This window comes from Oncorhynchus keta, chromosome 4 (assembly GCF_023373465.1).
Source record: "Oncorhynchus keta strain PuntledgeMale-10-30-2019 chromosome 4, Oket_V2, whole genome shotgun sequence".
Lineage (NCBI taxonomy): Eukaryota > Metazoa > Chordata > Actinopteri > Salmoniformes > Salmonidae > Oncorhynchus > Oncorhynchus keta.
The window spans coordinates 16781502-16795246 of record NC_068424.1 but is presented as its reverse complement, the minus strand read 5'-3'; the positions used below and the strand labels follow the sequence as shown (position 1 = coordinate 16795246).

Genomic DNA, 13745 nt, shown 5'->3' with positions numbered 1-13745 from the left:
ATGGCCAAGACCAAAGAGCTGTCAAAGGACACCAGAAACAAAATTGTAGACCTGCACCAGGCTGGGAAGACTGAATCTGCAATAGGTAAGCAGCTTGGTTTGAAGAAATCAACTGTGGGAGCAATTATTAGGAAATGGAAGACATACAAGACCACTGATAATCTCCCTCGATCTGGGGCTCCACGCAAGATCTCACCCCGTGGGGTCAAAATTATCACAAGAACGGTGAGCAAAAATCCAAGAACTACACGGGGGGACCTAGTGAATGATCTGCAGAGAGCTGGGACCAAAGTAACAAGCCTACCATCAGTAACACACTACGCCGCCAGGGACTCAAATCCTGCAGTGCCAGACGTGTCCCCCTGCTTAAGCCAGTACATGTCCAGACCCGTCTGAAGTTTGCTAGAGAGCATTTGGATGATCCAGAAGAAGATTGGGAGAATATCATATGGTCAGATGAAACCAAAATATAACTTTTTGGTCAAAACTCAACTTGTCGTGTTTGGAGGACAAAGAATGCTGAGTTGCATCCAAAGAACACCATACCTACTGTGAAGCATGGGGGTGGTAACATCATGCTTTGGGGCTTTTTTTCGGCAAAGGGACCAGGACGACTGATCCGTGTAAAGGAAAGAATGAATGGGGCCATGTATCGTGAGATTTTTAGTGAAAACCTCCTTCCATCAGCAAGGGCATTGAAGATGAAACGTGGCTGGGTCTTTCAGCATGACAATGATCCCAAACACACCGCCCGGGCAACGAAGGAGTGGCTTCGTAAGAAGCATTTCAAGGTCCTGGAGTGGCCTAGCCAGTCTCCAGATCTCAACCCCATAGAAAATCTTTGGAGGGAGTTGAAAGTCTGTGTTGCCCAGCAACAGCCCCAAAACATCACTGCTCTAGAGGAGATCTGCATAGAGGAATGGGCCAAAATACCAGCAACAGTGTGTGAAAACCTTGTGAAGACTTACAGAAAACGTTTGACCTCTGTCATTGCCAACAAAGGGTATATAACAAAGTATTGAGATAAACTTTTGTTATTGACCAAATACGTATTTTCTACCATAATTTGCAAATAAATTCATCAAAAATCCGACAATGTGATTTTCTGGAATTTTTTCCCCTAATTTTGTCTGTCATAGTTGAAGTGTACATATGATGAAAATTACAGGCCTCTCTCATATTTTTAGGTGGGAGAACTTGCACAATTGGTGGCTGACTAAATACTTTTTTGCCCCACTATCATTCTTAGTATATATACTGCTGTACGTGTAAACTCATCCTGTGTATATACGTATATATTGCATTTGGATTCATGTTACTATTTGGTTTGTTAATTGGATTTCTTGTAAAAAAAATAATAATAATACCTTGATTGTTTGTGTACTTGTTTGACATTTTACTCTATTAGGAGCTAGTAACATAAGTATTTCGCTGCACCTGCTATATTATCTGCTAAACTGTTTAAACGACCAATAAACAGATTTTATTTGTTACGTTTCCCAGCAAGAAAACTAAAAATTGTCGCCCAAACAGGAGGAACTAACAAAGCATCACTGACAACAACCAAAACAAAGCAGGTGGGGGTTTTAGGTGGGGTTCTGAAAGACACTCATGGGGAGTCCACTGAAAGTCGACCAACAACAACTGGGTCCTAAAAGACACCCACCCTGAGCGGCCACTAAATTTGCTAAACTTAAAGACGGGAAGCAAAACAGGGAAGATCAAATAAAGGATTGTTTTTCTAAAAATCAAGTAGGGAGAGCCAACTAAAGGTGTTAACAGTCCACGTCTCTCAAGACCACTGGAGCACAAATGTCTCATGGCTGTTTTAGGGATGTGGCAATCCGTTCAGAGTACAATATACATCCACCTTCTTTGTATTGAAAGGCGGTACAAGTCGTCTGTTCCGACCAAGATAAAACTCAGGATGGCCTGACTAGAATCAGAGTGCTTCCAGATCTATCTCTTACTTTCCTTGTGCTCAAGCTCTAATTTCTGTCGTTACTATTTTGGCTTTAGTTCTACCAATCTCAGTTGCACGTCAATGGGATGTTCTCAACCACCCGTAGGTACTTTTCAACATCCTCCCTCTCCGGGAGCATTTCCTTCTCCACCAAAGCAGTGTAAACTAAATATTTCACTACTGCTTTCAAATCAACATGTGCAACTTTGATATCATAATGATTTGCCTTCGTACATTTATATAGCATGTCCCATGTAGGGGTTTTCCACAAATGCTTCCAACTTAAAGTCCATGTTTTTGTTGTTAGCCTGTGTGTTTATGCAACCTTCAAAATGCTTCCACCAATCTGATGACCCCTCAGGGTGGATGTCAGTCACCCTGAAGGAGGCACAGTGATGCGGGAACATTGGTTATTTACCCAATAAATGATTGGGAGTTTATATATAGGGTGTGTGACAGTCGTTATTTTTTATAGCTTATAGTTTTTCCCCCGCTAGTCAGCACCTCCACATCAAATCATTTTCTCTGGGTGTGCGCCAGGTCATGTTTTTTATGTGGCAGAAACTCTACCACAGAAGTGGATTTTGAACACTCCAAATCTGGGCACAGCAGAGCTTCAGAGTAGGTGACTTATGGAGACTACTATACTCATGGGAAACAAGATCCCAGACGAGCCCCCATTTTGTTACGTTCCCCACCAAATTATCCCTCTCATCTCTCCATTTCTCACCTTTTTGTACTTGTCCCTTGTCAGTAGGGACAGTCCTCTGATGTTTCAGCTCTAAGTGTTTATTTGTGTGTGTGTGCGTGTGCGCGTGTGTACGTGTGTCAGTGTTTGTGATTGTGATTGTGATAGATGTGTGTAATGGTGTGTGTAAATGGATACTGATGTGTCTCTGAATTCAGGCCCTCACTCACTCACAGCTCAACCAGTCCCTAGGAGAGAGGGAGAGAGAAAACAAGAAGATAATTACTTGACACATTGGAAAGAATTAAGCAAAAACTACATGACACCTGTACAGCTACACCTGTTCCTCCAGTTCCCTTCCTTGTGAACATGTTTCTATGATGGGAATACTGTGTGTGTGTGTGTGTGTGTGTGTGTGTGTGTGTGTGTGTGTGTGTGTGTGTGTGTGTGTGTGTGTGTGTGTGTGTGTGTGTGTGTGTGTGTGTGTGTGTGTGTGTGTGTGTGTGTGTGTGTGTGTGTGTGTGTGTGTGTGTGTGTGTGTGTGTGTGTGTGTGTGTGTGAGCGTCCGTATACATGAGCTAAAGGGTATTAGCTTTAGGAGCTAACACAAGTCTTCAAAATAACAACTCACTCTGCCCTGATAAATGTGTGTATGTGCTTTTCTGTATGTCCAGCCCAATAGCATTGATTTCCCAGTGCTCTGACAGTGAATTACATTGGCTGACCTAACCCAATCAGAATAATCTCTCTAGCTACTGCTTTTCTATTGCCCCCGAATTTGTTCAACATTTCTTCCCTTATAATAATAACTAGAGGAAGTCGGATCAGAAATCACTGTTTCAGAGAATCAAAAATGTGGCTTTGATACATCCATCAAACGTCCTGCCTGAAGGGTGCTGTCCAATGTGCTGAAATGTGTAGGCTACATCACATCGACCAAGTATCTGTCGTCTATGTAGGTACAGTATGTTTGCTTTGAAGAACAACAGGTTCATTAGAGAGGAGGATGAATATGGCAGGTCTGGAGAGAAGCTTTTCCAGTTTCCTGTTTTGTTGAAAGGATATATCAACAACAAACACCAGTTTTATGAATATAATTTCCTCTCTTATTAGCGTTGGGCCAGTAACTAAGGTCGCTGGTTCAAATACCTGAGCCGACAAGGTGTAAAATCTGTCGATGTGCCCTTAAGCAAGACACAACCCTAATTTTCTCCAGGGGCGCCATACTACTCAACTAATATGGCTGACCCTGTAGAATAACATATTACGCTGCACCTATTCGGTGAATGTGACAATGAAACATCATTATTATTTTTATTATTATGAAATGACCACTTATGCTGCCATGTGCCCCCTTTCCCGACCAATCTTTTCCCTTACACTCTCTTGCATCAGGATATGTAACGTCACACCTTTAAAAGCGCGAGAAGACTCCCGGTGGCGGGCAGAGCAAGATGACCTCCGAGTACACACTGTGGACCACGGGGAGGGAAACACACACACATCCTTCACTGAGAGTTAACTGAACTTTACGCAGCCAGTCGGTGAGCGGGGCGCAGGAGAGGACTGCCGTTTCTACCCAGTGGAATTCACCTGATGAAGGGATGTTGTTTTCAGCTAACAGTGAACGAACATTCACTTTTTTAGTGGTGTCCTTTTTCTCTCCCAGCCCATGAGCAGAGTTGGATGTGAGTAAACACTACAATGTTTCACGCGGCTGTTTGTGCTCCTCTCGTGATGGGCTGACAGAGACAGAGAGACCGAACCAAATGGATTATCTTTCCTCCAAACTCCACCGGCCACCTGTAGAGTAACTAACGGGCCGGTATGATAGTGTCTAACGTCAGTCTGAGCTGCGGCGTGAGCTGCCCATGGGGAGTCAGTGACGGTAAAACGGTGGTCACGCAGGGAGGAGGCTCAGGTTCTCTGAGTCCTACGGGACATCTCGTGGTGGCAGTGTGTCTGGGGTTCATAGGTACATTCGGTTTCCTCAACAACCTCCTGGTGTTAACGTTATTCTGCCGGTACCATACGCTGCGCTCGCCCATCAACGTCCTGCTGTTGAGTGTGTGTGTTTCGGACCTGCTGGTCTGCGTGCTCGGGACACCGTTCAGCTTCGCTGCTGCCACGCAGGGCAGGTGGCTGATCGGTAGGGCGGGATGCGTCTGGTATGGCTTCATCAACTCCTGTTTGGGTGAGTAGCCTAGTGTGGGTGTGTGTGTCATATTTATCGACTAAACTTACCACAACCCCAAACCTTAACCTTAACCAATTGAAATAAAGTTTAAAAAAGTATTCACTAAAGTGTGTTTGATATCATTTTGCAAACAATTTAATTCAATGGAGTGTAGCTCAGTGCTTTCTGTGGTGGTGGGGTGGGAGATAGGGGTGTGTAGGGGTTGGTAATGTTCTCTAGTTGCGCTGTGATTGGCTCACTGTTCTGTCACTCTTGGGGACACTAAGTCACTGCCAAATGTAAGGGTAGAGCTCGCAAATTCAAGCCTCATGGGTGCTGCCATAGAGTTACTTTAGAAGTGCCCATCCAAGAAAGCTCAAGATCATTGGCCACAGTTGAAAATAACGTCAAACCACATTATATCTACAGTAGCTTTGATTGGACTGATCATGTCAACATCATACTTTAAAAATCTTAGTTTGTAAGCTAGCAGTCATCATCATGAATCAAGTCGACAATCTACTGGCAAATCCATTTTAATCCTTGTCATATGAAGATAAATAATGAAGACAAATTGTAGATAAAATGTATCTGTGCTCATCGGCCATTGGACATAAACATTTAAAAACAAGATGGAAATTGCAAATTCAACAATGAGTGGTTTGGAAGGAATCAGTGGCTAACTGCAAGCATTGCAAAGCAATCACTAGCCTACTATTCAGTGGAGTGGTCCCGAGTCTGGGTTTAAGTGTCTCTTTTCCAAGCTTAAAATGATAAACATTCAACATTGGCCATGCTGTCAAAATAATTGGAAACTCAGGACCTGAAAATCTGACTTCAGTAAGTTCAAGACAACTGGGAAGTCTGAATTTTTTTTGAAAGGTCATCCAACGCAGAATCGCACGTTGGGAACTAGGCCTCTCTTTAGAGCTTGACCTGAAGATCACTGATGTCACCATGATTCGACCTTGTTTTTTTACGAGTTCCCAGTTGTTTTGAATACACCATAAATCCAGAGAATGACAGAATTTTTATAACAAAGTTTGATGACACAATTTGTCCACGAAAGACCGTCACACCACCTTCCTGTTCAAGTGAGCACAGCACAACAAGGTGAGTCCAGGAATGTCTTGTATACTGCTGCAAAATAATGTAATATGCCGGGGAGATATGTACACTGTAGCTAAGAAATTAATACTAAGTGTATGTTATGTTGTGGGCTCCCGAGTGGCGCAGCGTCCTGAGGCATTGCATCTCAGTGCTTGAGGCGTCACTACAGACACCCTGGTTCGAATCCAGGCTGTTTCACAACCAGCTGTGATTGGGAGTCCCATAGGACGGCACACAATTGGCCTAGCGTTGTCCGGGTTTAGCCAGTGTAGACCATCATTGTAAATAACAATTTGTTCTTAACTGACTTGCCTGGTTAAATCAAAATAAATAGTAAGTTGTTATTAGCCAATGTTCCTCACCCTAATAATTTGGTCCCTTTCCCCCTCTTAATTTTGCCTACTGTTCTAACTTGGTGGTGCACATGTAGCCTATAGCCTATTTTAGAGAAATGTAATCATTGAATATTGTAAGAGCTTTCCTTGTCTGCTTATATTTCCCCTTTATTTATTCTACGGTTCTGACTTGGTGTACAGGGAGAATACTGTAAGAACGGCCCATGTTCTGAATTCTGTTGCTGCACATTTCAAAAGTGCTGAACAAGTAGTTATATTGATTACGTCCTAGCTCGTTCATTAATGTCTTAATCAAAATAATGGATGGCCTCTTATCCAGTCGTCATCCCCTTATGCCATAGTTTGTACATCTCAAATTTCAGTAGAAACCACATTTGTTGAAGCAAGTCAGCCATGTTTTTTTTAAAGGCAGTAAATGAGGCTGAATGAACTGTTTCGCTGCCAAACAAGGCTCCGCTGATAGCCAGGTGTAGCAGTGGTAAGGTGTTGGGACTGCTGTTGGGACTCTGCTGTTGGGACAGCTTTATGTAGGCCCTAACAGTTTGTGGGCAGTTAATGTATTGTTGTGTTGTGGCTTTTCTGGCATGCATCTACACGTTTTTTGTTGTTGTTGCCTCACCAAGATTTACATGCTAAAATCGCCACTGACAGGTCTAATGTTTTAATGTTCAGCAGAGCTGCATCACAACTTTTGTTGGGATCTTGAGTAAGATTTTCTCAATGAACTTCAATAGTAGCCTAAAGTGATTAAACATACAAATAATTAATGTTGGGGTTTCAATCTCCCTCTTATTCTCCAGACACTTGTGCATGTGTTCCAGGTATCGTGTCTCTGATCTCCCTGGCAGTGCTGTCCTATGAGCGTTGCTGTACCATGCTGTGTCGGATGCAGGCGGATGGTACTGACTTCGGTACAGCGGTGGCTGGAGTGTGTTTCTCCTGGGTCTACGCCCTGGCCTGGACACTGCCCCCGCTGCTGGGCTGGAGCAGCTATGGCCCCGAGGGACCAGGTGCGTGCGTGCGAGTGTGTGTGTGCATGTGTGTGTGTGTGTGTGTGTGTGTGTGTGTGTGTGTGTGTGTGTGTGTGTGTGTGTGTGTGTGTGTGTGTGTGTGTGTGTGTGTGTGTGTGTGTGTGTGTGTGTGTGTGTGTGTGTGTGTGTGTGAGTGAATGTGCAATAAGAAGTCTTCCATTCAAAGAAAATCTGTTGGCATATGGAACTACAGTATTTGTTACCTAGTAACATTATTCATAGTAAACGTATTCATAGTAACAGTAACAGTATTTATAGTTACAGTCTTCATAGTAACAGTATTCATAGAAGCAGTAACAGTATTTATAGTTACAGTCTTCATAGGAGCAGTATTCATAGTAGCAGTAACATTGTTCATAGTAAAAGTATGTATAGTTAAAGTATTCATAGTAACAGTAACAGTATTCATAGCAACAGTATTCATAGTAACAGTAATAGTATTCATAGTAACAGTATGCATAGTAACATAAACAGTATTCATAGTAACAGTATTCATAGTAACACAAACAGTATTCATAGTAACATAAACAGTATTCATAGTAACAGTAGCAGTATTCATAGTAACAGTAGTCATAGTAACAGTATTCATAGTAACAGTAACATTGTTCATAGTAAAAGTATTTATAGTTAAAGGATTCATAGTAACAGTAACAGTATTCATAGCAACAGTATTCATAGTAACAGTAATAGTATTCATAGTAACAGTATGCATAGTAACATAAACAGTATTCATAGTAACAGTATTCATAGTAACACAAACAGTATTCATAGTAACATAAACAGTATTCATAGTAACAGTAACAGTATTCATAGTAACAGTAGGCATAGTAAGAGTATTCATAGTAACATTAACAGTATTCATAGTAATATTAACAATATTCATAGTAACAGAAACAGCATTCATAGTAACAGTACTCATAGTAACAGTAACAGCATTCATAGTAACAGTATTTACAGTAACAGTATTCATAGTAACAGTATTCATAGTAACAGTATTCATAGTAACAGAAACAGTATTCATAGTAACAGTACTCATAGTAACAGTAGCAGTATTCATAGTAACAGTATTTATAGTAACAGTATTCATAGTAACAGTAACATTGTTCATAGTAAAAGTATTTATAGTTAAAGGATTCATAGTAACAGTAACAGTATTCATAGTAACAGTAATAGTATTCATAGTAACAGTATGCATAGTAACATAAACAGTATTCATAGTAACAGTATTCATAGTAACACAAACAGTATTCATAGTAACACAAACAGTATTCATAGTAACAGTAACATTATTCATAGTAACAGTAACAGTATTCATAGTAACAGTAGTCATAGTAAGAGTATTCATAGTAACATTAACAGTATTCATAGTAATATTAACAGTATTCATAGTAACAGTAACAATATTCATAGTAACAGAAACAGTATTCATAGTAACAGTACTCATAGTAACAGTAACAGCATTCATAGTAACAGTATTCATAGTAACAGTATTCATAGTAACAGTATTCATAGTACCCGTATTCATAGTAACCGTATTCATAGTAACAGTATTCATAGTAACAGAAACAGTATTCATAGTAACAGTACTCATAGTAACAGTAGCAGTATTCATAGTAACAGTATTTATAGTAACAGTATTCATAGTAACAGTATTCATAGTAACAGCAACCGTATTCATAGTAACAGTATTCATATTGACAGTGTGTATTGTTGTACTGTGTTCTAGGAACCACCTGTTCAGTGGACTGGAGGACCCAGACACCCAACAACATCTCCTACATCGTCTGTCTGTTCACCTTCTGTCTGTTACTGCCTTTCTCTGTCATAATGTACAGCTACGGCAAGCTGCTCAGCGCTATCAAACAGGTAACTAACCCCCGACCTCTGACCTATTCTAACCCTTCACTCAGTTTACAGTTTAGAGAGTTGAGTTTAGAGCTAAGTGCCTGGGGTTTGTGTAACTGTAGCACCACCACCTGCTGAACATATACTCTCCATGTACGTGTCAAATCCTCACCCCACTACTATTTTGACACACACATCTCTCCTTCTCTTCTCACCAAAAATGTTATTTCCCCATGCTTATAAAACGAGTTTAGAGCTTAGAGAGTTAAGAGATGTGACAGTTTAGTTGAAAAAAAAACATCTAGCCGTCTGAAAAATTAGCTTGGATACCATCACCCACTGTGGACTTAATGATGATATTTCAGGTTCTGAATCACTACAGGCAGTACAGATGCTTCTCAGTCTAGGACTTTTATTATCTTCATCACCACCACATGTAGTAATCACACAGACATCATCTTCCTTTACATTAGGAATGGAACTTGTGGTTCTGATATAGAGGACCAAAGCTGCCATAATTAGAATTAAATGAATAAATAAATACATACACACGTAATTAGATAAATAAATACATGGATGAATGATTGCACACACAAATAGATAAATACTCATTTAAAAAAATTATCCCACTTTAATTTTATTCATTTATATTATTTCTTTATTTCTTTATTTCTGTATTTTTCCTCCAGGATGATAAAGGGGTGATCAAGGGGTGATCAAGGGGTGATCAAGCAAACGTATGTGTGTGGTATCTAACACACCACTGGTTGATCAATGCAATGGCGTGATGATCGATTACATTTGCCTGGGCTGCATTCAGTATGACAGAACGTGTTCAAAGTTTAAAGGCCACGTTTCACATCGCTGCACAGCTATTTTCAGGTCTCTCCAGAGATGTTCAATCGGGTTCAAGTCTGGGCTCTGGCTGGGCCACTCGAGGACATTCAGAGACTTGTCCAGAAGCCACTCCTGCGTTGTCTTGGCGGTGTGCTTAGGGTCGTTATCCTGTTGGAAGGTGAACCTTTGCCCAGTCTGACGTCCTGAGCACTCTGGAGCAGATTTTCATCAAGGATCTCTCTGTACTTTGCTCCGTTCATCTTTCCATCGATCCTGGCTAGTCTCCCAGTCCCTGCCACTGAAAACATCCCCACAGCATGATGTTGCCACCACCATGCTTCACCATAGGGATGGTGCCAGGTTTCTGTACTGCAGAGATGGTTATCCTTCTGGAAGGTTTTCCCATCTCCACAGATGAACTCTAGAGCTCTGTCAGAGTGACCATTGGGTTCTTGGTCACCTTCCTGACCAAGGCCCTTCTCCCCCGATTGCTCAGTTTGACCGGGCGGCCAGCTCTAAGAAGAGTCTTGGTGGTTCTAAGCTTCTTCCATTTAAGAATGATGGAGGCCATTGTGTTCTTGGGGACTTTCAATGCCGCAGACATTTTTTGGTACCCTTCCCCAGATCTGTGCCTCGACACAATCCTGTCCCGGATGCTCTACAAACAATTCCTTCGACCTCATGGCTTGGTTTTTGCTCTGACATGCACTGTCAACTGTGCGACCTGATATAGACAGGTGTGTGCCTTTCTAAATCATGTCCAATCAATTGAATTTACCACAAGTGGACTCCAATCAAGTTGTAGAAACATCTCAAGGAACTCTAGACCCTTTGCTATAAGACTCAGAATAGAGCTCAGGTGCATCCTGTTTCCAGGTAAGACCCTTGCGTTCAGTACAACTGAAGGCCACAGTCCTCAGTCTGGCAGCTTGAAGATGTAGCACCATCCAGGCCCATGTCACAGCAAGCCTGATAGAGATATGACAGTAAATGCATTATGTACTAAATGCATTCATCACCAAAGCTGTGTTAGCATTTACTGCACATTTTGCTGAACAATTCAACCCTTTTGTTAGTGTCATTGATATATGGAAATTCACATAGAATATTTAGTTCTGTCTCTAGGGCATGGAACCCTGGTCCTGGAGTACTGCAGGCACTTCATGTTGAGTAACTGGGTGGTAGCCTGCTAGTGATGGCTATTTAACAGTCTGATGGCCTTGAGATAGAAGCTGTTTTTCAGTCTCTCGGTCCCAGCTTTGATGCACCTGTACTGACCTCGCCTTCTGGATGGTAGCTGGGCGAAAAGGCCGTGGCTAGAGTGGTTGATGTCCTTGATGATCTTTTTGTCCTTCCGGTGACATCGCGTGCTGTAGGTGTCCTGGAGGTCAGGCAGTGTGCCCCCAGTGATGCGCTTGGCAGACCCCACCCCCCTCTGGAGAGGCCTGCGCTTGCGGGCATTGGAGTTGCTGTACCAGGCAGTGATACAGCCCGACAGGATGCTCTCAATTGTGCATCTGTAATTGGATACCACGGATACCACGGAAAAGGGGTGAAAAAAATGGTGTATCTGTTTGGACTTATTGTGGTCAATATGCAATATGCCAATTATTTGTAGTGTTCTGGCCCCCTGAGCATCTGCTTAATAAATAATTGGCCCATGGCTTAATCTAGTTGATGATCCCAAATCTCTATACAATAACCATCTCTAAATGATGCTATATCTTCTGCATGAATACTTGTGCAATCAATTTGAAACTGGCACTCAATATAAACAACATACACATGGAGTATCTGAAATATATTTCAACTACAGAATAGCAGCAGTGTTATATAATACAGCGACAGATGTAACAGAGTAACTAAAGATCATTCATTGTCGTCGATCATCAACCCCAAAACGTACTTTCTGGCACAATCTTCCTTAAGAAGAGTACAGGATGAAGAAAGTTGAGGATTCCTGGGGATTGAGGTTGTTAGGGAGACTTCTGAGGCTCATTAATGTATAGACTTTAAATAGCGTGTGTTTCTTTCTAAATTGAGAATGTGTTAACAAGCTAGTTAAAGTCTATGTGTGTGTGTGTGTGTGTGTGTGTGTGTCTTCCCTCCAGGTGAGCAATGTGAGCACGGCGGTAACCCGTCGTCGTGAGCAACGTGTGCTGGTGATGGTGGTAACCATGGTAACGTGTTACCTGTTGTGTTGGCTGCCGTACGGTGTAGCGGCCCTACTGTCGACCTTTGGCCCTCGCAACCTTTTGACCCCTGAGGTCACCATAGTCCCCTCTCTGCTGGCCAAGACATCTACAGTCATCAACCCTGTTATATACATCTATATGAACAGACAGGTACACACACTCACACACACACACACACACACACACACACACACACACACACACACACCCTGAACTCCTGTGTGGCGATGTCAGTCTTCAGTTCCTCCCAGCCGTATCCATGGTGACAGTTAGTTGAGAGGAGCTGAAGACTTAAAAGGCTGCGCGGACTGCCACAGAGAGCGTGTGTGTTGTCTGTAAAATAACCTGCAACCTGTGCCTGTGTTTTGAAAGCATCCCTGCGACCAAAGACAATGTGCCCTATCGCACGCACCCATTCACAACAATGTAGAGATGCAGATTGTTCGTCAGCAGATACTACATCCCAACACAACCACCATATAATGTTGTCTCAGTGTTGAGGTCGGATTTGTCCTGGGTAAAATGTAGTAGACTACAAGTATACGTGTGGAACTGGAAAGTATACTAAGTACACTATGTTCATTCAGGTGTTATACACCCTGCTTGTATGTTGTGCGTGTTTGTTTATGTACTGTGTATGTGTCTTTGCGTGGCCGTGCATGTGTGTGCGGGGGGTGTACATGGATGATACAATAATGCTAGATTGGATTTGATTTGAAAATTCTCCCATCCCTTGATACTTAACATTAGCATAATATAATCATTTGCACCGATCCAAACACACTCTGTGATGTGCTCTGACTCTTTGATTTGACCCTCAGATCAGTTCTCAATGCGGCAATCAATGTGTGATTACTTGTGTGCATTTCTGTGTTCATGCGATGTTGTTGTGCATGTGTTTCTCTCTCCCCCTCTCTCCATCTCTCCATCTCTCTCTCTCCCTCTCTCTCCCTCTCCCTCTCTCACCCTCTCTCCATCTCTACCTCTCTCTCCATCTCTTCCTCTCTCTCTCTCTCTCTCTCCCTCTCTCCGTCTCTCTCTCTCTCTCTCTCTCTCTCCCTCTCTCTCCGTCTCTCTCTCTCTCTCTCTCTCTCTCTCTCTCTCTCTCACCCTCTCACTCCATGTCCCCCCCTCTCTCTCTCTCTCTCTCTCTCTCTCTCTCTCTCTCCATCTCTCCATCTCTCTCTCTCCCTCTCTCTCCCTCTCCCTCTCTCACCCTCTCTCCATCTCTACCTCTCTCTCTCTCCCTCTCTCTCCGTCTCTCTCTCTCTCTCCGTCTCTCTCTCTCTCTCTCTCTCTCTCTCTCTCTCTCTCTCTCTCTCTCTCTCTCTCCCTCTCTCTCCATCTCTCACCCTCTCTCCATGTCCCTCTCTCTCTCTCTCTCTCTCTCTCTCTCTCTCTCTCACCCTCTCACTCCATGTCTCCCTCTCTATCTCTCTCTCTCTCTCTCTCTCTCTCTCTCTCTCTCTCTCTCTTTTTCTCTCTTTCTCAGTATAGTGTTGCACAATGAAATCTCCAATGAAAAGTAATATAGACAGAGAGTG

General features: G+C 42.6%; 1 protein-coding gene across 1 annotated transcript in view; it reads left to right on the top strand.

The window, feature by feature from the left end:
- Positions 1 to 4097: 4097 nt before the first annotated feature.
- Positions 4098 to 13745, top strand: part of LOC118382466 (pinopsin-like) — an 11045-nt gene continuing 1397 nt past the window's right edge. Inside the window, exons 1-4 of the mRNA XM_052497557.1 lie at positions 4098 to 4845; positions 7115 to 7303; positions 9051 to 9190; positions 12118 to 12351. Of these exons, the coding sequence (XP_052353517.1) occupies positions 4479 to 4845; positions 7115 to 7303; positions 9051 to 9190; positions 12118 to 12351 (930 nt within the window). The 5' untranslated portion in view covers positions 4098 to 4478. The remainder of the gene's footprint in view (positions 4846 to 7114; positions 7304 to 9050; positions 9191 to 12117; positions 12352 to 13745) is intronic.